Source organism: Tachysurus vachellii, chromosome 7 (genome assembly GCF_030014155.1).
Source record: "Tachysurus vachellii isolate PV-2020 chromosome 7, HZAU_Pvac_v1, whole genome shotgun sequence".
NCBI lineage: Eukaryota > Metazoa > Chordata > Actinopteri > Siluriformes > Bagridae > Tachysurus > Tachysurus vachellii.
In genome coordinates this window covers 24,921,588-24,948,472 of record NC_083466.1, presented here as the reverse complement: position 1 = coordinate 24,948,472, position 26,885 = coordinate 24,921,588, and the positions used below count along the sequence as shown (strand labels likewise).

The following is a 26,885-nucleotide window of genomic DNA, read 5'->3' as shown; positions in this document are numbered from 1 at the left end:
ACCTACAGTCCCTTAGGAGAAAATATCCATTTAGTCTCTATGGTTTTATGAACTGTACTCCTGTTCCTTCACTAGCGTTAAAGTATTTACACATTACCTGCAGCCATAAGAAGTTAATTCTAAGGTTCATCCGCAACAAATTGGTAATGATAATAAAGAGAAACTCAATACAGTGAACTGTCATCCGGCACACCATATATTTTCATTTGCATGTCAATGACTTCATAGCTGTTTCACCTCAATGACATTATGAACATGTTTCTTAATTTGTGCCTGAAATTGATATCTAGGTGCCTGTGATGTGCGGCTGAATCTGTCTACACAGCTTTTGTGAGGGGAGACAATTAAATAGACATTAGCGGATGCCCTTCATGGTTACTTTGACAAACAGTACCTCTTTCAAAGTGGCCAACAGGATCGTGTAATACGCCAGGAATGTGAGATGCTATGGTTATGATTTTGGACCAAATGAAAAGCTTGGCTGTGCTTGCTGACATTTTTAGAGACGATGAAAAAAAAAAAACAAGAAAGTAGATGTTAAGTAAGTTAAAAGAGAAGATGAAAAAAAAGACAAAGAGCTTAACCACAATTGCGTATTTTTCTGGAGAAGATGAAAGACTACATGTGTTTTTTTGTTGCTTGACACAGAGCAGACACACAGGCAAGACTTTGATGATGACTTTAAAGAATCAGTCATATCAGTCAAATTAACACCAACGGCATCAATCTATGAAATTCCTTTGAAAAAAAAAAATTTTTTTTAATGAGACGTTAAAAAAACTCCCATGATCACAACAACGATTGTGAAGAAAAACATTCGATTCCAAAAACCCAGTGACAAAGTCAGAAACAAACTAAGCTCCAAGCGAACTTCGGAAAACAATTTACCGCTTGAATTAAACCGAAACAGAATTGTTAACTGATTTAGTTTAATTTTTAATTGAATTGAAGTGGTCAGAGGTGTTGATACATTTTCAATAACATCATCTCTATTAATGCGTTTATTTTGATATGTTACTGTTTCCATAGCTACAGCTAGCTCACAGGGACTTGCATCCAGGCACGGTATGTAATTGACGTCTGAAAACAAAGAGATTAGAAAATATGTTGCTATTTAACAAAGAAAAGGAGTCTTCAAAACAGACAGCCTGTTCATGAACGTTAATATCGTTAAACATAATCATAAACGGGGGGCACGGTAGCTTAGTGGTTAGCACGTTCGCCTCACACCTCCAGGGTTGGGGGTTCAATTCCCGCCTCCGCCTTGTGTGTGTGGAGTTTGCATGTTCTCCCCGTGCCTCGGGGGTTTCCTCCGGGTACTCCGGTTTCCTCCCCCGGTCCAAAGACATGCATGGTAGGTTGATTGGCATCTCTGGAAAATTGTCCGTAGTGTGTGATTGCGTGAGTGAATGAGAGTGTGTGTGTGTGTGTGTGTGCCCTGTGATGGGTTGGCACTCCGTCCAGGGTGTATCCTGCCTTGATGCCCGATGACACCTGAGCACAGGCTCCCCGTGACCCGAGGTAGTTCAGATAAGCGATAGAAGAAGAATGAATGAATGAATGTATATGTATATATATGATAAGATGAAACTAGTTCTCCCTTTTTTTTGGTACAGCAAAAATAACGAAAATAAAAGTTTTCTAAAAATGAAAATAAAAAATAAAATGTTTTGACAGAGGGGAACTCTATTAATACAGGCTCCCCGTGACCCGAGGTAGTTTGGATAAGCGGTAGAAGATGAATGAATGAATATACAAAATTAGGATCCAACATCCTTTAAATAAACTAATGCAGTTGTTGGCAAACTGCGGTAGTGTAAGTGTGTGAGATGTGTATAAAACGTAATTTGTTGACGTTCAAGATCAATGCTAAAATGAGGTTCCAACTTCCTTTAAAATGTAAACGAATGCAATCAGCGGCAAATAAATGTAGTATAACACAAACGAAACCTTTCTTTTATACATTTATGACATGCTGTTGATGAACAAACAAAACACTAAACTTCTACCTGGTAACATAACTCTTAACTCTTAACTTGTGTTCATGGTTTCTTGAAAAAGAAGGTGTACTCGTTTTTTCTTTATAAAAATGTGCGAGGGAAGAAGAGTTAAGAAGGAAAGTACACAGTTAAAGTCGAAGAGAGGGAACAAGAGAGAGAACATGAATCCTAGCCACATGAAGCGTTATTTAATCCATTTTACAGGCGTGTTGATCGAAGGAGGGACCTTCTGGAGTCCTCACAGAGAAGAAAATCTATATACCATACGCTGCAGCAGCGAATACAGCCAAACAGCCATGCTTAGGGGAAAATTAACTGTTTGCCTCAATTGTGTTCCCCGTTCAACAAAGAATCGAAAAGTTTGGGTTATTTTGTAAATGTCAAGTTCAAGTGGAGAAAAAGGACGAAAAGGAAACAAACAAACTTATCATTCTCAGATCGTGAGCACCGTATGTGGCACGGTGCAGGTCTGCTATGAAACTGAGAGAAAAGACAAAAAAAGGTCAATTTTCGCTTCAGAAAGCATAAGGAGATGGAATGAACTGTCAATAATCACAGTCGTTAGCGGCAACCTTCAGTCCCAAGGGGGGGAGCTGCCATTTGTGTTTTCTGCTCCATGCTCTCCAATTAGCCCGCTCTCAGCCTGTTGCCTTGGCAGAAAGAAAAAAAAAAGAAAAAGAAAAAAAAAAAAAAAAAAGAAAAGAAAAAACACACCACCAACAACAATGCGCTGCTCTTTTTTCGTTCCACCGTTCATTCTGCAGTTCTGCCATGTCACCAGCTCACTTAGCACCCTAACTCTAATTACACCAGTCCATGTACAGTGCAAGCGTAGGCCTGACACCACCCTGGTGCTGTCTGAACACACAATACAAATATGTAACCGTATTACAATAGCTGAGCATTTGTTAGTGCTGATAGACACCAGCTCACCGCTCTCAGCTCCTCTGCTGTGCTTCTGCCAAATTCTCTCATTCCCTCTCGCTTCTTCCTGCGGGTTTCCCGTCCCGACCGAAGCCGCGTAAGCCGAACCTGTTAGCACTTAATTGCACCGATCACGTCTCATTTACATAAAATAAAAAAGAAACCGGATTATATGAGACTGAAAATATATGAGAGCTCTCTCTTTTTTTTTTTTTCCTTCCATTGTATCTGGCCTTTAAAAGCCTCCTAACATTCAGGATCCATTTTGTAGTGATACGAGTGAATGCCTCATGAGTACCTAAAAAGCATGAAATGTCTGGATTTCCACTGGGTTGGAATGACTGTTGGTTTTAAGAGCTGAAATCAACGTTGTGTACTTCTGTAGCTTTTGCTACGGACACTCCACAGGAAAACTACTAACGTCCCCGTATGCACGACGGCAGTTCATTTAACATAGCAGTCAACTCCATTTATTAAGCTGTGACCTTCCTGCTGTGTTAAAGATGTTACCGCGTATGAATACGCTATTCAGTATAAATAGATGTTCGAAAGAGATACAGATATGAATAGAAGACAGTTCTCCCAAAGTATATAATTGGGACTAGGGGTATGCATTGGCACTGAGATCCCATGAGACACAACAAAATAGTCAACGGGAGTTTTATTTTTTATTTTGAATTTACCTTGTTTATACTTTCCTCCCATGTAGCTGCAGTTGCAGTAGTTTAAATTCAGCTGCTACTTTTATTTAGATTTTGGGAAATGGAAATTAGAAAATCGCAGGTGGGTACAAAAAATATTTACGTGATATAAAAAACATCTATGTAAAAGAAAGATTAAGTCCAAGACTGATGTAGCGACAATGCTGACATTATCTACCAGAAAACAAAAAAAAACTCCAGCTTTGTCCATGACGACTTAAATACGGATAGAAATAAAGGATACACCCCTGTAAAGTTTGATATGCTGCAAACTAACTGAGCGATTCACGATTCCGGATGACGAAAGCCATCCACATCTGGAGCAGTGGGCTGTTGGACTAACCCGGGCCCCTCCCTCCCTCCCTCCCTCTCTCTCGCTTCACCACAAAGACTGATGAATGGCTGAAAGCTCGTTCTTCATGGTGGGGTGTGACAGGTTTATCACGCTTTAACGCTGTGCAGAGAGAAGGGGGACTGTGTGTTTCATGGCTTTTTAAAATTCGTCAGAGATAAAATAAAGCCGAACATATTGCCTTTGTGCGGGACCACCCGTCACCGAGCCCCTCCCTTCCCTCCATCTCCATCTCTTTTGGCACTAAGGCTACGCACATCCATCAAGCGTATGCGGTCTGATCGCAAACAGCTGTCAACAGAAGGCCTAGAAATTGATGAAGCCCGATGCTGGAGTGCAAACCTCCCCCGTTGCAAGATGCATGTCTCCGAGGGCTCAGAGGCTAGAAACAAAGTTAAATCAATAACAGGGACAGGGGAGTATCTGGACTAACCTGGGAACCCATCTCTGACAACTAATTACGATGCCATTCGGAATCAGGCAGTCAGTTTATCAAGCCCCGACCTTCAGGTCAACATAATCCGCCAGCCGCGAGCGCCGAAAAACACTCCACCGTTTCTGATAACACATCTCACTAAATCTCAACTGTCACACTGCAATTTTTTTTCAAAGTTTTATTTGCATTTACTCCACCATAAACTCGACTTAGATGTCTCACAAGGCTCAGAGAGGCTTCCTGAGCCAAACCAAGATTCCGTCTTACTGAGAACACAGAATAGTTTCAGCTTCAAAACATGATTCCTTAGGATACTATCGATTCCTGCATCTGTAGATCAGAGAATAGTGTGTGTGTGTGTGTGTTTGTAGATGGGGTGGGGGAATGGGGGAGCGGGCAACATGCCTCCAACTGCTGCTTTATAACGAATCAAGTGGCAAGGTCACCATGTTCATGGTGCCAAAGACTAAACTCCTATTGAGCCAAGATAGTTGCGGATTTTTCCTTCTATGGCTGTGTTAGATCTCTGCATGCTACCGTATTTCTTTTGTCTTTTGTATATATAAAAAAAAAGTCTGTAAGAAAAAAAAAAAAAGAACTGGCTGTAGGCTTTTCTCTTGTTTAAAAGCTCTATTTAATTCAGAGTACCTGCATAGTTCTACAAACTTGGCCAAGTCTGGTTTAGCCAGCAGCGTTTCAATTCAGAGATAAAAACTAAAAAACAAGACAAAGAAAAAGAAAGATACAACGCAGCCGTCTGAGCCAAGTGCTTGAAATCTTTATTTATTTCCATTTCTGCTTTAAATTAAATTACATTAAGGAGGGGTTCCCTAGATGGTAAATAATATATTACATGAAATGGAATGCTCCATCTGATTTGCCATGGCAACTGGCCTGGCTATCACATAATTGGCCGTGATCCCTCTTCTCCCAGCCTATTGACACAGACCTTATCAGGCATTCTGGTCACTGGCTGGGAATCGCAGCTTTTCTTATGACTCTTTTTGCCCTGCTCTCTAAGCTGCCTATTGAGCTCAAGCAAGCAGGCAGCAGCCAATACAGTCGCACAATGAAGCACATTCTGGACATTCGCTCTTGTTTGTTTGAGCCATAAGCACCCGTTATTATACAAATGTTGTTTTTCTTGAAGCATCCTTGAAACTGGATGTCGCACAACAGCGCAGATTATTGCGTTTGATAAAAGAAGGAGACGAATGGCAGCAAAAGAAGAAGTAGTATAAGAGAGGAGATTTTGGATCTTATGGCAGTGGAAGAGCCAATCAGTGTGCAGAAGGACCAAAATGCAGCCTGTGCAACTGCTAAAACCCAGTGGACCGACAGCAGGCACAAGTCCATGCTCATGGGACTGCTGTTACTTTATTTACAGCACTACATAAGCTCTGAGCTTAACCAAATACATCTACTTCATGATTATTATATTGGACTTTTCCATTACATACAAAGGTTCTTTAAAATTAACATATAGATTAAATCTTTTTTTCATGAAATATCACATATTTTGTCTTAATCCCATAGAAACTTCGCCCTTTTTCCCTGTTGTGCTTTAGTAAATATTTCCAGGAATGGGAAATAGGCCAGTATGTGATGATGTCAAACGCCTGATTTCACCATGTGATCAATTCAGCTCTGTTCAGAAACGCCCTGGCAGCTAAACAAACATAAAAGTGGAGCACAAAAGTGAAAACTAAGCAAAGAACAGGAACAAGAGAGAACTAAACTTCCAATATTGGATAGAGGATGACAAACAATAGCTGGTAAGCAAGCCACCATAGAATTAGCTGTAGTTAATATCTAGCTTATGGCTAGCTTTAAATGCTTAGGTTATGCCTATTTTTAGTTTGTTTTAATTTTTTGGTGATTATGCTGAATAAAAAACCCATCTGATGATTGAGGAACCTAAGGGGGTTTGGGAAATTGCAGAAGATTTGCAATTTTTTGGTCATGGACACCATTCCAGTTATATATATATATATACACTCACCAGCCACTTTATTAGGTACACCTTACTAGTACCGGTGTGGTCTTCTGCTGCTGTAGCCCATCTGCCTCAAGGTTCGACGTGTTGTGCGTTCAGAGATGCTCTTCTGCATACCTCGGTTGTAATGAGTGGTTATTTGAGTTACTGTTGCCTTTCTATCAGCTCGAACCAGTCTGGCCATTCTCCTCTGACCTCTGGCATCAACAAGACATTTGCACCCACAGAACTGCCCTCACTGGATATTTTCTCTTTTTCGGACCATTCTCTGTAAACCCTAAAGATGGTTGTGCGTGAAAATCCCAGTAGATCAGCAGTTTCTGAAATACTCCGACCAGCCCGTCTGGCACCAACAACCATGCCACGTTCAAAGTCACTTAAATCACCTTTCTTCCCCATTCTGACGCTCGGTTTGAACTGCAGCAGATCGTCCCTGATCCTGAGTCTTTTTCCTCACTGCCCTTGGACTCGGCCACAGATACTTTCCTCTCATCTCTTTCCTCAACTATGGACTTCCTCTGCCCTATGTCCACTAAACCCAAGAAAACTTCTTGTTCTGCTCCTTGGCTTTCAGATGTGCTGCGCAACAATCGAAGAGAGCTAAGATCATCAGAGAGAAAGTGGAAGAAATCACAACTTGATGCAGATCTTGATTCTTACCGAACACTCATGGCCAAGTTCTCCTCAGATGTGACTTCTGCCAAGACTTCCTTCTACAAGGAAAAGCTTGAAGCTTCCTCACATGACCCTCGGAAATTCCACAACATCATCTCTTCTCTGCTCAACCCCCCGGCTCCACCTTCTTCATCCTCCCTGACTGCAGAAGACTTTGCTTCTTTCTACCAGGAGAAGATTGAGGAAATCTGCCGGACCTTCACTTCAGCCCCGACTGCACTTACATCTCAGAGTATGGACTCCCCTACACCTTTGTTGTCACATTTCTCAACTGTAACAGCAGAAGAGATTCTAAAACTCATCCAGGCTTGCAATCCTACCACCTGCCCATTGGATCCACTCCCTTCCACTTTGCTGCAGACCATCTCGCAAGACCTTCTGCCCTTCATTACAACTATCACCAATAGATCCATAGCATCTGGTCAGGTACCAACTACCTTCAAGAGAGCAAGGGTTATTCCCATCCTGAAGAAACCTGCTCTGGATCCATCAGACATCAGTAACTACAGACCGGTATCACTTCTCTCGTTTCTTTCAAAAATTCTTGAACGCATTGTCTTTAATCAACTGTCTGTCTATCTCTCACAGAACAACCTCCAAGACCCCAACCAGTCTGGCTTTAAAGCAGCTCATTCCACAGAGACAGCCCTTTTAGATGTCTCTGAGAAACTACATGCTGCTAGATCAGCCAATCTCTCATCCATCCTTATCCTCCTTGACCTTTCAGCAGCGTTTGATACGGTTAACCATAAGACTCTCTTAGCCACCCTCAGGAGTCTTGGGATATGCGGATCAGCTTGGGAATGGTTCGCTTCCTACCTGGAAGGACGCTCATATCAGGTAACATGGAGGGGAGTGACATCTGCTCCACGCAGACTCTCCACTGGTGTCCCACAAGGCTCAGTACTTGGTCCTCTTCTTTTCTCCCTGTATACTCACTCTCTTGGTGAAGTTATTTCCTCACATGGGTTCTCTTACCACTGCTATGCTGATGATACACAACTTATCTTCTCTTTCCCACCTGCAGATGCCACAGCTTCTGACCGGATCTCTGCATGTCTGGCAGAAATTTCATCATGGATGACTGCTCATCAGTTAAAGCTTAATCCTAGCAAAACTGAGCTGCTCTTCATCCCAGGTGATTCATCCCCAGGTCATGATCTTGCTATATCCTTGCACAACGATCTGATCTCCCCTTCAGCCACAGCTCGCAACCTTGGGGTAACCATGGACAATCAACTGTCCTTTTCCTCTCATGTTGCTAATGTGACTCGCTCATGTCGGTTTCTTCTCTACAACATTAGAAGGATTCGACCATTTCTGTCCACACAGGCTGCTCAGGTACTTGTTCAGTCTCTTGTCATTTCTAGACTGGATTACTGCAATGCACTGCTGGCAGGTCTACCTATGAACGCAATCCGTCCTCTGCAAATGATCCAAAATGCAGCTGCCCGGCTTGTTTTCAACCTGCCAAAGTTCTCTCATACCACCCCGCTGCTGCGATCCCTCCACTGGCTTCCGGTAGCTGCACGCATCAGATTCAAAACACTGATGCTGGCCTACAAAGCCAAAAATGGACCAGCTCCCTCTTACCTCAAAGCCCTCATCACTCCTCGCACTGCACCCCGCACCCTCCGATCTACCAGCACTGCTCGACTGGTTCCACCATCTCTCAGGGTAAGAGGCAAGTATACTACAAGACTCTTCTCTGTACTGGCACCAAGGTGGTGGAACGATCTTCCCCTAGAGGTCCGGACTTGACCATGTCTACATGCCTAAATGCATTGAGTTGCTGCCATGTGATTGGCTGATTAGAAAATTGCGTTAACGAGCAGTTGGACAGGTGTACCTAATAAAGTGGCCGGTGAGTATATATATATATATATATATATATATATATATATATATATATATATATATATATATATATGTATATAAAAAGTGTCACTTGTGCAAAATATCATCGGTTCACTTTTGTAAATGATTTATTGATTAACTGGTACCCATGAGGACTAAGAGAGAGAGAATAAGAATTTCTGTCATGTTCGTTCTAATAAATACTGCTGATACTGCAAGAGCAAGGAAACACTGGATAATTGTTATTATTACTGGGAGAAAAAAAGCGCATCGTTGTCTATTATTATGTTAAGATTATACAGTATTCAATAATTAGATTCCTCGGTGGTGTCCCATTCAGGGTTTATTCCCACCTCGTGCCCAGCGTTCCCGGGATCGGCTCCGGAATGACCGGGACCCCGACCAGCACAAAGTAGATTCTGAAGACGAATAAATGACTGGATAAATTACATAGTACTTAGTTTCCCTTTCATTGAAAGTGACATCTAAAGGTTTTTGTTTGTAGACAGGCAGACCAATCATTGAGCTTAAGACCAAAGAAAGAACACATATTCTAATGAGTATGACCTGATCTTGAGCCTGGACAGAATGGACTTCTCAAATGAATGAATATTGATTTCATGTGTACACATGATCCTGAACACCAACAAAAACCACTATGCAATAGTGGCAATGAAGTGTCCTCACTAACAGATAATCAAAGCAGGGCTGAAGTGTGTTTAGTTCAGTGACAGTTAGTAGGAAATGGGGGCGGGGTGAGAATGTTGGTATTGTGGATGTAAATGGATGTCGATGAAAAGAGCGGTTAATAAGTTTAATGTTGCACTTTAAAGTAATGAACTGGCAACAAATGAGTTGTGAGGTAGGTGGATTGAGTGGAGTCTGGCTTCTCCCTTACACTCCATGCCTCAAATTCAGTTTTTTATGTGCCCTCACCTGCACAATTGCCACTTTGGCCTGGTAGAAGGAGTAAAGGAGTTTACTGTACACAATAAATGAAGCTATTCTCCTAAGAAAGAATAGTCATCCATGACCCAGGGGTAGAGATGACTACCCCTGAGTGTCCCCTCAGTCTATCTGATCATTGATGTGCACCCAAAGGAGCATGTAATACTGTGCCACCGCCACACGTGTTCCCTGAAAAGAAATAGACGGTGATAATATTTTATTTCTTCCAAACACCACACTCCATCTCTTGGAGCTGCAGGAGCAGGAGGTGATTCATTTCATGGCACCAGGCAAAAACCTTCCACTAGTAGTCCCCTAGTCCTCCTGTTTCTCTTCACTGATGCAATCCATTTGGACAGAGTGGTAAACATTTTTCTGAAAATGGCACGATTCTGAGTTGCACTAAAAGCCTTATGTGTAGAACGTAAATAAGGATGGAGACAGAGCAGATCTCTAGAGGGTTCCTGTCCTGGACATTCTCATGTCCGTGGTACAGGTGGAAAGGCAAACAAAATGTAGCCACATGCTGAGATAATCTAACAGCCAGTTCATCATGCTATCACCAAGCTGTATTGATTGACCCGAGCTCTTCCCCAGCAGGGTTGGCTGATGGTATTGAACGCACTGGAAAAGTTACGGAACATGATTCGCACTACCTTGTCCTTGTAAGAGAAGGGTATGTAATACAGATACAAAAATGGCATCACCTACATCTATGCAGTACGTAAACTCTAGCAGGTCTCGGTGAGTCTTGAGGAAAGATCGGCCTCTTTTTTTATAATGTCAGATGATGAGGATGTATTTTAAGAGGGGTTTTCCATCATGACAGAACTTCACTACAGACCTTTGTGAGATTACATATACAGGTTTTAAGTTATCTGGCACCGTATGCATGTTCAACTCCCTTCCCTGTTGTAAAGCTGTGATGGATCGAGTGGGTGTGTTTTTAGATGTGGTATTGACCATGTCCATGATATTCCTGGAGCAAGAAATTGTTTTTTCTTTCATGGACAAGAGTGGGGAAGGTGTGGGAGGATTTATGTGAGCTGCCAGTGGAACAAAGTCGATTAAGGACGGGGAGCTAGGTCCATGAACGTAGGCTGGTGGCCAAGGTTATTGCCAGCAATTAGCAGAGAGGGAGGGGCATCAAAACTGTTCAAAGAACAGGTTCGACTTTTTTGCCCTTTCCTTTATCCGACCCCTACCCCTCTGACTGTCTTATATCCTGTTGTTTTCCTCATACATTGGCATCTTTCAGTTCTTCCACTTTTTTCCTTTCCTTGAAATCTTTCTGAACGTGCTCTGCCTCATCCACCCTTTTCCCATCAAGATAACCCTGATGTCCTTAGAAATCCATTGCTTATTTTAGTGGAAGCAATTGACATCCTTTTTAGAGACATCTCTGAAAAGTAGAGCGATGCAGTATGTTATATGTACTTAGATGGAGCTGCATGCTCCTCCTAAGCATTTTCTCAGACTGTATCCCCAGAACCAGCATGCCACATAGTGCTGGGAAGATGACAAATCCCAGGCTCATCGCTTCTTGGCAAACAGAGTGGGCGAGGTCTAGCCCAAACATTGGCTCCAGGCGTTAGGCAACGGTTGTCATTCTCTATTAACGCCCCTTTTGATTGGTCTTTGTGGCTGTGGAAACGGCAAACAGCTGCATGCAAATCTGTCGGTAGCCGCCCCCTCTGTCCCCCCAGGGTTCTTCCACCATTGTCCTGAACTCTAACCACTGCTGGAGACATTTCTCAAGGGAAAGGATGTAGAGAAGGAGGGAGTGTTGTCTTTAGAGGAGGATGAGAGGCCCCACTGGGGGCACAGCAGGGATTCCTCATGACTGTTTGTCTTCTTTGTCATTCAATTCTCGATATTACCAGCCGGCAACATCTTGGGAAAAGGGGGGGGGGTGTCTGAGAGTTAAGCATTACCTCCATCATGCTCATGCCTTCATAATCCAGCCTTCATAAAAAACAGAGAGCTTATGATACTGTACATGAGATGAAGTCAAGAGTTTCTAAGCGGTTTAGAAAAGGCAGGGAAATCAAGAGAGTGTTTAGCATTTGTTTTTCAGCTTCTTTCAGCTTCAACGCAAGACGTAGCTCAACTTGGCACACAGCAGATAATTAAGTATCAAAAAGAAGCATTGTGTACATGATCAACAAGGCTCAAATTAATTCCACAAATCAGTGTGCTAAATCCCTTTGGCACAAAGGAAAAAACAAACATATCCAAAAGTATCGGGCTGGAAAGCCTTTAAAAAAAGCCTGCTCTTTTACTCTGATATACCTCCAATTTTAAACTGTCAACTCTGCACTTTTAGACAAGTAAAATATGGCACCAAAACAATTTGGACTATCTCAGTAATAATATATGGCATAATGGTGTGCTATTAGGGTGAGTTGCTAACCCACAATAAATGTGAACAGCCTGGATTTGAGGAGGTAATTGTCAGTAGAAGACTGGCATTATACCGAGGAAACGTCTAGCCATGTCAGAGGCACAGTGCGGCTGCACTGCCATCTCATGTAACATTCATGCCATGCTGCACTACCTTGTGGTAAGCAGTTACTGGAGGAAGCCAAGAGATGAGATGACTAACCCCGAAGGCTAAAACCAGCCTTCCCGTCGAGGTGCTATTGAGAACTCTGAAATTCCGATATCTGCGTTCGGAAATAGCACTGGAGAAAAACGTGGGAGCTCTATCTGTGGCCAGAGTCCATTTTCCTGAGGCTGATCTTTCTCCAACCGAGCTTACATGCTGCTAACAATGGCTTTGTCTCAGGTTCCAGTCACTCTTGATTTGTATTCATGACAAAAGGTTTTTTTTCTTCATATAGCTTCCATGTACACTTCAACCCCCCAGAAAATTGTGCGACAGACATATTGTTCATACTGTGCATGTTGATTCGTGTCCCTTGAATGAGATGTGGGCTTTTTCACCCCCTTTACGTCTTCAGCCGAAACTAAGCGCGGTAGAGAATAACACTCAAGTGAACTTGCCAGCACAAATGTAGGTCTTGTCGCCGTGAGTTCCTGGAATCCACCTGGTTTAAGCTTAAAACTCACAGGTAAAGGTGAGAGAGGCCTGCCAGCACTGGCCACTATCTCAAAAAAAAACTCTCTTCATGCAGAAGAACTGTGGGTGGCATACATCTCACGCCAAATAAATGCTGCTTTGAGGTTACGGCTGACTCACCGCACTTCAAAACAACTTATCGAAAGGTGATAACATGTCTTATGACACTATTTGTCATAATGAAAGCAAAGACAGAAGGAGACCTATATATATATATATATATATATATATATATATATATATATATATATATATACGTATATATATATATATATATATATATATATATATATATATATATATATATATATATATATATATATACGTATATATATATATATATATATATATATATATATATATATATATATATATATATATATATATATACGTATATATATATATATATACGTATATATATATATATATATATATAAAAATATACAATTTTGGGTGACGTACAAGTTGTGAAAAGTGAAACTAGAAAACACTACAAGTTCAAAATATCTTCTCGCTTTAAACAGGTGTCACTCTACCACCACCTCCACCACCTCCAGCACTAGCTCACACGCCGGCTGCGAGAGCTTCCAGAGCTGAGGATGAATCATAACGAACCCCACGCTCATAATCCTCAAAGGATTATGAAGGTAATCCATAATAAGGCTCATCACAAAACCTCATAGAAATTACAATCATTAGAAGTGTTCCACGAAATGAGATGGCTTTCGTTTATTGTGCCCGCTTCTCCGTAGGGAAAAGCCTTAGTAGTTCTTACACAAAAACAGTCGTATTTTGCATCAACCTACACATATATTAAAAGCAGATAAGACTGTTCAATGGAGCGACTGTTTAAAGGGTATTTTTTTGTCTATTTTCTTTGAGGTTTAAATCTGGGATTTTTATTTTTACCGAGCAGAAATTCCCTCCTGGACTCTTCATTCATTCATTCATCTACTACCGCTTATCCGAACTACCTCGGGTCACGGGGAGCCTGTGCCTATCTCAGGCATCATTGGACATCAAGGCAGGATACACCCTGGACAGAGTGCCAACCCATGCAACTCATTCATTCACTCACTCACTCACGCAATCACACACTAGGGACAATTTTCCAGAGATGCCAATCAACCTACCATGCATGTCTTTGGACCGGGGGAAGAAACTGGAGTACCCGGAGGAAACCCCCGAGGCACGGGGAGAACATGCAAACTCCACACACACACACACACACACAAGGTGGAGGCGGGAATCGAACCCCCAACCCTGGAGGTGTGAGGCGAACGTGCTAACCACTAAGCCACCATGCCCCCACCTCCTGGACTCTTGTTCTGTATAAGTTAGTGCGCTGAATTATACTGACATCCTTTAGCTAGCTAATAGTTCGTTTGGATCAACTAGGGGTGTAATGAAGAACAGCAGAAAAGCACTTGTACAGCCATGATTTTATTTTCATTGTCCGAATTCCTTGTAAAATGCTTCCTCTGAATTCCTCTCAGTTAAATGCTTGATTTTTTTTTTTTTTTTAGATGTTTTGTCAGATAACATTGTATTGCATTGTATGAACATGATTCTGTTCGTCTGCTTGATATTTCCACACAGGAGACATTTTGATTCTCCTGCTTTGATATAGAGTAAAATAGTGTCTGTTCATCAAGCTTGACAACGCACACTCGCTTTTCGATCCTTCCTTCGAATCTTTCTACGTTATTCACCTAATATTTCTTCCTTGTTCATATTCAGCTGACAATCTCTAGTCACAGTGGGAAATTTTTGCTTCTGCAAATCATTCGTTATTCTCTTCTCATTACACTGATAGAGCAGCTGTTCCATTTGGCCGATAAGGCTGTAAAAGCAGTGATCTCTGAGCTACAAACGAATGAGCTCTGTCTAAAGGTAAGTGCTATAAATTATCAGCACTGGATCCGTGTTCCGTCATCTGACCTGAGTGCTTCTTTCAGACTGCAGAACACTGAGGGATTATCATCATCTATTAATGAAGCTCCAGACCAGAAAGGTCTCATGCAGCTAAAGAAGGCATCTGCAATCTGTTCTTTTTGTTAGTTAAATCTGACCCGAAACAATTCATTCTAAACATCTCAGCATAGGCATCAGCTCCATCTGACTGTGTCCTTGAGTCCTTAAAAAATCCTAATAATAAACGGGTGCCGTTAGAGGCTGTTAGCATTAATGAGATCAAATGAGATCATTTTAAATACAGATTAGTGTCTCCGGTTCATTTGGGCAAAACACAATTTCAATTAACACTTTATAGCATGTATGATAAATGTGGTGAACAACGAGCCAGTGGTGCCACAGGAATTATATTTAAACACAGTAAGTCATTTAGCTCATAGTAAGGTTAATAATTAAAAACGATAATCTATAGGGTTTTTAAGATGCTCTAAGCAACACCGTACTGCTATAATTACATTATTAGGCCTTCGATGACGGAAAATCTAATGAAACGCTGTAACATAACGCGAGCAGATGTGCACCGCGGGATAGTCATATAGCACATCTGTCAGGGCTCTGTGATGAGTTAAAATGTGTGTTAATTGAAATCTTTTTTGTCCAGCAGAACTTCAATTTTGGATAGTTATTAACACGTACAGTTGCGTGGCGTAGCAGCACCCCACGTCACCTAAAAGGGGTGATGAAAATCTCACAGCTGCAAATGAAACATCTGTCAAAGACTGAAGAAACAGTTTCAATGAAAAGGAGACTTGCGTGTCCCAAAGGCACAAGGCTTTGGATGTGATACTAGAATAGACCTGAGAAAGACCAGAGGAAGTTAATAATTAAAAACTGCTCCATAGGTCATTGTTTATGTTTCTTATTAAACCCTCAGCAGGCCCCACGATCTGCCAAGCATGTCCTGCAGATTACCGAATAAATAAGAAGCATAATATTTTCCCTCTGCGTCAAAGATGAAGTGAACCGTGACGGGGAACGGAGGTGTTGTGAACCATGTGAAGCAAAGCATGTTTTGTGTAAACTGCTGGGGCCCTTAAGAATGTTAATCATCAACCACATTAACATAACACAGAAATTATGGGGACTCCGTATTGTTGGATTTTCATTAACACGTCGACGTGCAAAAGCGTAAAAACCCAGAAGTGTGAACTCTGTAATGCGCTGCGCTTTAAAGAGGACTGCAAATTCCGAATCCCCGTCGGAGCTGGAGAACAGCGTCTCTCCATGTAGCAGACAGAGGAACGTCTAAATCGAGAGATACATGGGATTTAAATGTCAGTGGAACGTTAGGGTTCTATAAGGGTCCCTCGCCATTTTCCTTTCAATAACCAGGAGGTTTAGGAAGGAAGGAAGGTTGGGGGATAAATCCAGAATTGCAGCTGGCCTACTTCTGTGAACATCCCTGTGTAATGAGAAGGTGTGGGAGTTTCAGGTAGGATGCAGAAGCTGCACTTTAACGTGTTAAATATAGAAAAAACACTACAAAAGATGTAGTGATCTAAAAAAAACCAAGGTCAGAGAAACATAGAAACATTAAATTAGTTAAATTAGACGTGTTTCTTTTCTCCACGTGCTTTAACAACCAAAAGAGAAACAGCAGAGGGTTTAAAGTCAGACAGGAGTAACAAGCAACAGGTGGCACTAATTAACTACAACAGGAAGTAACGACCATATATGGAAAGCGGAAATCCAAACGGGACAAAATGGAATTTATTTTGACCCTCGAGTTAGTTTCGACTCCCAGGCATTTTCTTCTATAATGAATTCTATTTTTACTATTGAATTACCTCAGGAAATGATGACTATCTATGGAAAACCGAATGTTGCATAGATTTTTAATAGCTAGCCATAGCCGTGAATAATGACCATATATGGGAAGATGAAGGCCAAACAGCAAAAACAAACAATAAATGTTGGTGTCACCTTCCAGACAATTTATTTTTAATTTTCTTAATTATTAATATTAGCTATTGATATTAACTTTTTCAGCAACAGGAAATAAAGACCATGAAAAAAGATGAATGAATGTTAAGTAGAATTTTTTTTACTTATTTTAACTTGTTAGACTCAGCTGAGTTTTTTAGTATTAGTATTAGTTAACAATATTAATTATGCTATAAACTATATTAATAGAAATAAAAATGTTTAATCGCATGTTTATAAGCTCCAAAGTAATGGCTGGTATATATTCAGGTGTAAGTGTTAAATCGGAAATTCTCTCACTCACTCACTCACTCACTCATTTTCTACCGCTTATCCGAACTACCTCGGGTCACGGGGAGCCTGTGCCTATCTCAGGCGTCATCGGGCATCAAGGCAGGATACACCCTGGACGGAGTGCCAACCCATCGCAGGGCACACACACACACTCTCATTCACTCACACACTACGGACAATTTTCCAGAGATGCCAATCAACCTACCATGCATGTCTTTGGACCGGGGGAGGAAACCGGAGTACCCGGAGGAAACCCCCGAGGCACGGGAAGAACATGCAAACTCCACACACACAAGGCGGAGGCGGGAATCGAACCACCAACCATGGAGGTGTGAGGCGAACGTGCTAACCACTAAGCCACCGTGTAAACCGGAAATTACCTTTTAAAAATATTTAAATGTGTGTCCGTCACTATAAAAATAATGACTGCGGAGTGAATATTGTCTTAATTGCACCAAGTCCACTAAAATCCTTTCGCAGTTTTGGTGAAACACATTTCCATTTAAGTGGAAGGAAAAAATGCCATTTCACTGAAAATGGCAACAGAACATAAAGGTTAAGTGTGATCATCCCCTTACACACACCATCACAGAACCATAAAAATGAAAAACAGGCCGGATCTCTCGATAATGCACGGCGGAGTCGGCCCCTCGGCCCTGGGTGCTCTCTGTGGGAATACGCTACACGGAGAGGTCAATGGTGATAGTGAAAATCAAACAAGAACAGCCTTTGTGCGTTTTTTTTTTTTCTTTCTTTCTTCTCTCCAAGCACATTTTTTCACCTCTCCCTCCCCTTTCACAGAGCGCTGGCTGCATTTCCTGAGCTGCAGTGGGCCGGATTACCAGGGTATGTTTTTACCTGCAAACCAGTCTTAGCAATTCTTTTGTTAGCAGCTGACCCTTGCTTGTGTGACCTTTTATTTCACTCCTGCTCAGGAAGAAAAGCAGAGACATCATGCTTGGCTGCAGCCCACATGGATTACGAATACAGTGGCATGCATGCTGTGAAAGGCCGACCTGGCCTTGAAACCGCGTCTCTGTCCAATTAGCATTCCGCTGTTACAGTATTATCAACACTGTCTGTGTTTGTTTGTTTTTTTTCCACATAAACTGAATGTTTTTTTTCCTGCTTCTGTCTGTGGTAATTAATTCATGCCAGTGTGCCTGTTTTTGGATATTTAAACATGCTGAATTAACACAAGGAGTCTATAACGCATATTCCGTTAGCGTTTGGCTAAAGCTTTGTTATTTCATTATGACAATTGAGGCAGTGGGCCCTTGCAGCAAACATTGTCAAATTTAAAAATAATAATAAAATAAAATAAAAAAACAATTTAATTTTCTACCTCCAGTACAAAATGTGCTTTTCATTTCGTATTGTCTTCAGCATGCTGTCCACAAACTAAATTTCAAACGAAAGAGAAATATATATTGCCTATTTTCATTACGAGCATTTCCATATACTCTGGGTCGTGTTCTTCTCCTCTTGTACAATGCGAGCTTAATAAAGAAATCTTAGCAAGAGAGGCGTTTATTAAATGAAGGCGAGTGTTCTTCGAAGTCTCCGCCGTGTAAATATTGTGTTACGAGCACGCTTATTTCCTGTTGTTGCAAGCGCATTCCTGACAACTTGATTAAAGTTAAAAGCTTCTTCTATACATTAAAAAATACAGCTTTGTCATTACAACTGCCAAGGCAAGCAAGCACAAGAGGGACCAAAGTGGCTCCGAGCTGCTTACATTACTGTCAAAGTGTTCTTTTACGTCCATCTGTGCTTCACCGGCTTTTTAACTGCTCATACAAAGATGACGGCGGCAATATAAAGAGAGACGGAGCTTTATTTTACACCCCTGATTCATGTCAAAAGCTTATGATGTGTTAATCTGCAAACTTACACACCAGAGAGGAATCACAGCCCCGGTCGGCAGCTAGGTTAAGATTTAAGGTGAATCTTATGTCCCTGAAATTTGAATAGCCGTAAGCCGCGACCCGCAGCCCATTAGATCCGGCGGCTGTTCATCACCCGGGTGTAAAAATCAGTCTTTTTTTTTTTTCAGTCAGATGTAAACAGATAATAAAGACAAGTTGAGGCAGAAAGCTTCAGGCTTTTAAACCCTACTGGTTTTAAGGTGCTGATTTCAATTTGCTTAGGCTTGACTCCTCTCTAAACATCACAGTGACCACATATGAGGCATTATTGCATTTCATTTTTCTGTACGAAAGAGTGATATTTAAAAATAAATAAAAGAAAGTTTGCATGTTCTCCCCGTGCCTCGGGGGTTTCCTATGGGTACTCCGGTTTCCTCCCCAAAAGGTCCAAAGACATGCATGGTAGGTTGATTGGCATCTCTGGAAAATTGTCCGTAATGTGTGATTGCGTGAGTGAATGAGAGTGTGTGTGTGCCCTGCGATGGGTTGGCACTCCGTCCAGGGTGTATCCTGCCTTGATGCCCGATGACGCCTGAGATAGGCACAGGCTCCCCGTGACCCGAGGTAGTTCGGATAAGCGGTAGAAGATGAATGAATGAATGAATGAATAAAAGAAAAGAAAGAAAGAAAGAAAGAAAGAAAGAATTCTTCACAGGCAGCTCAGTAAGCTCGTCTGGATGGCATTGTTTAAAACTCTCAACTCTAACGTTTTTTTTTTTTTTTTCTGTTTGTAGAGCATCTGAACGATTTTTCATTCTCTGCGGCACTTTATAGGAAATAGGCTTTGTTCCGAGTTAGAGAAAGTGCGCTATCACAGAACGGGTCTGTCAGCTGAAAACGATTCAGTGAAGAATCACTTTATAAAGAATCACTTTATGAGTATTTGCCTAAATACGTTCTTACTTCAGTTAGCATATTCAGCTGAGTTTACTGTTCAAAAGTGGCTTTATTTTATCTCCTTTCATCTGAAAGTTTTGGTGTTTTTAAAAAAAAATGCAGCATTTGGTGCAGTCATGAAAAGAAAAGAAAAATAAAATAAACAAAAACACGGGGCCTTTAAGCGGACGATCTGCGAGGCGATAGAAAGGTTTTAATCAGGATCTTTTAACGAAAGTGATCTGCATTCATTCCAGCTGGAGGGGATGAGATAATAGAAATAATAATGAGTGAAGTTTTACAAAACATGTCCGCTGAAAACGAGACGTATCACTGGGTGGCTTGTTTTGAATAAGCTTTTCTCGGTGACACAACAGGAGTCTGAATAGCGTTCGGTGATGCCAGCTGGAAAACCTGTCGCTGTGAGAAGGATCGTCGGTGCTAACAAGTTCGTCATGGTTGGATTGCGATGCGGCAGATAGGACCGGTCTTGTTTCATGGATGGTTTCCACTGGGCTGCGATGGATAAATCATATTTCTGGTGTAGTTGTACTTGGGTTGTCAGTGTATTGTTTAACCGTGAATTTCGCAGGGCAAATACGGTTATATTTCACAATCGGCGCCAACACGCCGTACCCCTATGATTCAGGGTTGGGCGACAAAGAAGCTACAGCAAAACAAAAGCAAATGGGGCGTAAAAGCAGGATGACAGAGTGGACATTTATGGTGGGTAACAGATACATAGCTCACTCTTTTTGTAATGAGAACTAGAAATACTGGCCCAGTGCTTAGCGAGCTCCAGTGAGCCATAAGCCCTTTCTCACAAGGAAGTCGCTGTCAAGCCATCAGAGACTTGTGGATTTATAGGTCTGGTCTTCTCTCGTTCAATTTTTAAAAACCTTTATTTAATAACAGGAGGGTCATGGACTTATTTGAGCAGCAGGGCACATAGGGGTGGCACAGTAGAGCACCATGGAGCAGTTGGAGTTTACGTTCGCTTCTCAGAGGCACAGTGGCAGCAGTCGTTGTAGCAAAGCAATGTTATTAGATCTTACAGCCATAGCGTATAAAGTCAACATCCCAGCCTGTGAAACCAGGGAACCCTCCAGGAGCCGTCTATTTTAATACGCTTTACTCAAATCCTAATGTTCATAAGGTTTATCTGATCCAATTCCAGGAATTCCAACACTTGTGTCAAATAACGTGGTTCCGCCTTGGCTTATGCACGTTTTCGCTGGTTTCTGTGACCGGATTTAAGACATATCTTGTAGAGTTTTTTTTTTCTGTATCACAACTGATTTCCTGTTAAACACCAAATAGGATGTCAGCTTGGAACAAAAAAAAACATTTTGCACCTAAAGCAGCCAAGTAATACAGTATCTGTGTCACAAGACAGGGGCAGGTGTTTTTTCCACCCATTTATGCTGCTGCAGTTTAATTCCCAAGCTCCTTCATTTGCACAATATATTAAAACCCCACCTTCTTTCCAACTGCTCACGCAGGCTTGGCAAAGAACCCGAACCCAAGCTGAGCAGGCGGCTCCCAGCCTTTTGTCTGCCTTCCAAACCTTTTTGAAAACACGTAACAAACATCGGTTGCAGGAATTAGCGCTCGTTCTTGTCGAAGCCTGAACGATGGAGATTTATTTCATCCGTCTTCGTGCTGGCCTCTTGGTCTGGGCCTTTCAAATGCGGCAGCTATCGCGCTGCAGGGTTCCGCAATGAAACATGCCCTGGTGTCTGGTACAACACACAGAGCACAAAGGCTTTTAAAGAGCAGAATTATGCAGAGGCATGGCAGGAGGCAAAGACATGTTGGAGAAGCACCTTTAAGGACGCCTCGTCTTTGTCCTGTGACGTCAACATCTCTAGCCAGCGCTAAGGAACCCGGATCCCCTGTTGCGATACGGCTCTTTAAGGCATGTTTAAGTTTTCCTGAACTAATGTTGTGAGTAAGTCTGACAGGGATTAGGGCATTCCAACAGAGGAACAGGAGGGGGAACTGCATCCAGCAATGCCACCTTTTATCACTTCGTCAAACTTTAAAAGCAATACGAAGCACCATTTTGTGATTAGCAAGACGTGCCGTGACAGGTAGCCAAGAGGGATTATATATATTTATTTTTATTATCAGCCACAAAGGCTCGCTAGCTGGAAACATACAAAGCGTGGACTACTGCCGAGATCAGCTCTAAACCTCTGAAGAAAGCACAACCGTCCCAAGTGGACGCTTGGTGTCCTTCTAATATTAACACAATAAAAATAAATAATTAAAAAAAAAAACACATTTACTGAGAATATATCAAGAGTTTTCAAAAGTACAGATTTGTACAAAGACCATCATTAGCCACAAAATGAGAAGCAATTACCGAGAGGCCCTTTTGCAAGGGGGCTCCAAAGAAATGTGGTTTATGTTTGAAAAAAATTTAGCAAGAAGGCTGGGGGAAGGTAAATGGCTCCGAGATGGATAAGACATTGTTTTCAGTGAAACCCACACACATTCCTTATCCACATTGATGGATGACTGAATGATCATTCATCGCACTCGAAAATGTTCACGTCAAGCGAAACTGGAAACCTTAACTTCCTGTGTAAGCGTATAAGGAAGTGCCTTAAAGAAACGCCAGGCACAAATCTACACCTCATATCCTGCAGTAATATATTTCTTTCTCTTTTTTTTTTTTTTTTTTTTTTTTTTTTTTTTTTTTTTTTTTTTTTTATTATTGTCTGGTTTAAAGCTTATGTTCACAAAAAGTTCGGATTCTGCCAGCGCTGCGAATATCATGACGGAAAATCTGCCAATTGCTCGGCACCAAACAAAACAATTATTTCCCACCGCGATGATAAATTCCATCCAAAATAGAAAGCCACAACAGTGTGAAACAACAAGGCAAGAGTGGAGAAGAAAAAAAAAAAAAAACACGCTATAAAGTGAGCCTCTTTTACTTGTGCTTTGCAGTAATCAATGTTTGGCACACACATGTATGATTAAATCAGCTTTGTTCTAAAAAAAGAAGGGAAAAAAAAAACATTTAGAGCCTGGGAAAAGAGCAGGGAGAAATAATTGTTGTTCTGCAAACACATCAACATGAGATGAGATGATGGTGTGTGTGTGTGTGTGTGTGTGTGTGTTTGAAAACAAAAAAAGGAGGAGAGGGCTATTCCATGGCAGAACTTGTAATTACAACCAAACATACTAATCAAAGTCACAGAGAGAATGAATTAAGGCCACTGTTTTCTTAGCACAGCATTACAAACATTTGTTCCACCTCCCAAACTCGTCATCATGGCCGACAGCCGAGTTCGACATTTTGTGTGTTGAGATGCGGGAGACGAGGTGATTATAGGGGGGAAAAAAATTACCCATGTTCGAACTCAACCTCATCCACCATTACGGCAGTTCCTCTGAGTTAATCTGCATGATTTAACCGGATTAGTCCTGACGGAAAGTGTATGATTGTGAGCCCTTAAGGATAACGTAGAAAAGTGGTGTAAAATTCCACTTTAATCCCATAAACAGCGTTTAAACGCGTCGGTGGTACGAGCGTGAGACGCTTCGATTTAGCATACACGCTTGATTGTGAGCGGGAAAAATAAATATCTAAATAAATATCAGGTGTGTCAGTCAATGGCAGAGAGAGAGACACAGACAGACACAGACAGAGAGACAGACAGAGAGACAGACAGAGATAGAGAGAGAGATAGAGAGAGAGAGAGACAAAAAGACAGACAGAGAGAGAGAGAGGGACAGACAGAGACAGATAGTGAGAGGCAGAGAGAGACAGACAGACAGAAAGAAGCAGAGAGCAAGACAGACAGAGAGAGAGAGAGAGAGAGAGAGAGAGACAAACAGAAAGAAGAAAGAAGCAGAGAGCAAGACAGAGAGAGAGAGAGAGAGAGAGAGAGAGAGAGAGAGAGAGAGAGAGAGACAAAAAGACAGACAGAGAGAGAGAGAGGGACAGACAGAGACACATAGTGAGAGGCAAAGAGAGACAGAGACAGACAGAAAGAAAGAAGCAGAGAGCAAGACAGAGAGAGAGACAGAGAGACAGACATAGAGAGAGACAGACAGACAGACAGACAGAGAACCGTACCTTCAGAGTACTGATAAATGGTCATTAGGAACAGGAGGCCGTATAGCAGGGGACATTTACACAGTGGAGCAGCCATTTTGTTCTTCGAGATCCTCCAGACTCTGGACAATGATCGTGGTTTGAAGATGGATGAGCGGAAACTGACGTGGAAGAAGAAAATCCAGTATCCAGGGGAACGTCAGCAAGCGGTCGTTCGCCGTAAACCCTCACCGGTCATCTTCCATCTGAAAGCACATCGAAAAAAACCACAGATTGATTATTAGACACAAGGTAAGAATCGTAGGAGTTTCACCAGCTGCTTTTTCTCTACACAGCCAAATTCCACCATATTAATCTGTCACCATTATCACTTTCCACAGTGACAGCATAAAAACATAAAAGGGGGGAGTGAGCAGCACACGCAAGCCTTGAGAAAATTGTTCGAAATGACGACTAAATGGAGGGAAAAATGTGCATCTGTTTAGAAACCGGCAAAAGACATATTTTGTCTGTAGAAAATAAAACACAAACATGCAGGAGGACTGTTTTGGCTGGAACGCAGGACTGTAATGATCGGCTATCTGATGGGCTCCTTGACTCTCTGCTTTTAATGCTCTGGAGTACAGAGCTGTGTGAACGATGTCCACGAGCAACATCTGTACAGAATAAAACGTCAAATTCAACTCAGGTTTCAGGCGTCGCTTTAAATCGGACATGAGGGGAAAAAAAGGGGGCCTGAAGCAGTAGAGGTGATGGAACAGATCAGAGCGAGCGTATGTGGATTCGATAATCTAAGCCAGTCAGCGGCTTTGCGATCGGAATCAGAAGAAATTTTAGAAATCATTTTAGGTAAAGCACCATCATAAGTAATGAGCATCAACTGCAACCCAAAAATAAAATAAATAAATAAATAAATAAATCCTCTTGTGAGTTATGAGGATTCAGATTCTTTACTTCCAGAGAAGACAGTTCATGTCTCCCCAGATCTTGACTCTCCTCCCATCTTAATCTCCATCCTCTGTCCAGGGTGAGATACAGGAAATTTCACAGCAGAACCAGCAATCTCAGGGCCACAGCTTCCTCCCCACAGTCATTACCCTGCTGCTCTACATTACGCCGTCAGGCCACAGATGTTTAACTACCTGCACTCGGTCCTGCAGCTCTACTCTTTACTCTATATCATCTATATACAAATAGAGATCTGCTGTTTAGGGATTTAATGTCATTTCTTATAGCTGTTTATTGTCTAAATATATATACTGTAGTCACATATGTTTTTACACATAGGGTACTGTTGCATATACAATGCAAATATCTCATATATAGTCATAATATTTATACACGTGCATTAGATTTTCATTCCTATGGTTATCTAATCAATAAACTACTGCCCTTAGCCTTATTATTTCATTTTCATTATTTTATTTGTCTGTCTGTCTGTCTGTCTGTCTATCTATCTATCTATCTGCCTGTCTATCTATCTATCTATCTATCTATCTATCTATCTATCTATCTATCTATCTATCTATCTATCTATCTATCTGCCTATCTATCTATCTATCTATCTATCTATCTATCTATCTATCTATCTATCTATCTTCCTGTCTATCTATCTATCTATCTATCTATCTATCTATCTATCTATCTATCTATCTATCTATCTATCTATCTATCTGTCTATCTGCCTGTCTATCTATCTATCTATCTATCTATCTATCTATCTATCTATCTATCTATCTATCTATCTATCTGTCTGTCTGTCTGTCTGTCTATCTATCTATCTATCTATCTATCTATCTCTGCCTGTCTATCTATCTATCTATCTATCTATCTATCTATCTATCTATCTATCTATCTTCCTGTCTATCTATCTATCTATCTATCTATCTATCTATCTATCTATCTATCTATCTGTCTATCTGCCTGTCTATCTATCTATCTATCTATCTATCTATCTATCTATCTATCTATCTATCTATCTATCTATCTATCTGTCTGTCTGTCTGTCTGTCTGTCTATCTATCTCTACCTGTCTATCTATCTATCTATCTATCTATCTATCTATCTATCTATCTATCTATCTATCTATCTATCTATCAATCATCTATCTATCTATCTATCTATCTATCTATCTATCTATCTATCTATCTATCTATCTATCTATCTATCTATCTATCTGCCTGTCTATCTATCTATCTATCTATCTATCTATCTATCTATCTGTCTGTCTGTCTGTCTGTCTGTCTGTCTGTCTGTCTGTCTGTCTGTCTATCTATCTGTCTGTCTGTCTGTCTGTCTGTCTGTCTATCTATCTATCTATCTATCTATCTATCTATCTATCCACTTATATGTGTTGGTGATGTGTTTAGATTATAAATGTTGACTCATCTAAAGCTACTAATACAAAGTGAAGTGATAATTTAGCCATGCTGAGATACACAGTGCTGTGATACTTCCCTGTCTTTAGAAGTTCCATGAGGAAGATGCAGTTTCTTTGGGGTTTTTTTTCCAGAGCTCAGAGGTCGGAAATTCTGTGCTACAGCATTAAACCTTCCTATGTACGATAGGTACAGCCTGTTACACAACTAAGGGATTATGGACCCAGAAAGCGGTGCTAATTAGATATGTTTGGTTAATTTATTTTCAGGGTTGGTTTGTTTGACAGCGCACCTAATTAAACAAATAAATAAAAAATATATAAAATATATAAGAAAACATTCATTCATTTTCTATCGCTTATCCGAACTACCTCGGGTCACGGGGAGCCTGTGCCTATCTCAGGCATCATCGGGCATCAAGGCAGGATACACCCTGGACGGAGTGCCAACCCATCACAGGGCACACACA

General features: G+C 41.3%; 1 protein-coding gene across 7 annotated transcripts in view; it reads right to left on the bottom strand.

The window, feature by feature from the left end:
• Positions 1-26,885, bottom strand: part of LOC132848973 (adhesion G protein-coupled receptor L2-like) — a 143,727-nt gene that overhangs the window by 85,644 nt on the left and 31,198 nt on the right. For all 7 annotated transcript variants that reach the window (XM_060875098.1, XM_060875101.1, XM_060875100.1 and 4 more), the window contains exon 2: positions 24,060-24,283. In XM_060875098.1, the coding sequence (XP_060731081.1) occupies positions 24,060-24,135 (76 nt within the window). In that variant the 5' untranslated portion in view covers positions 24,136-24,283. The remainder of the gene's footprint in view (positions 1-24,059; positions 24,284-26,885) is intronic.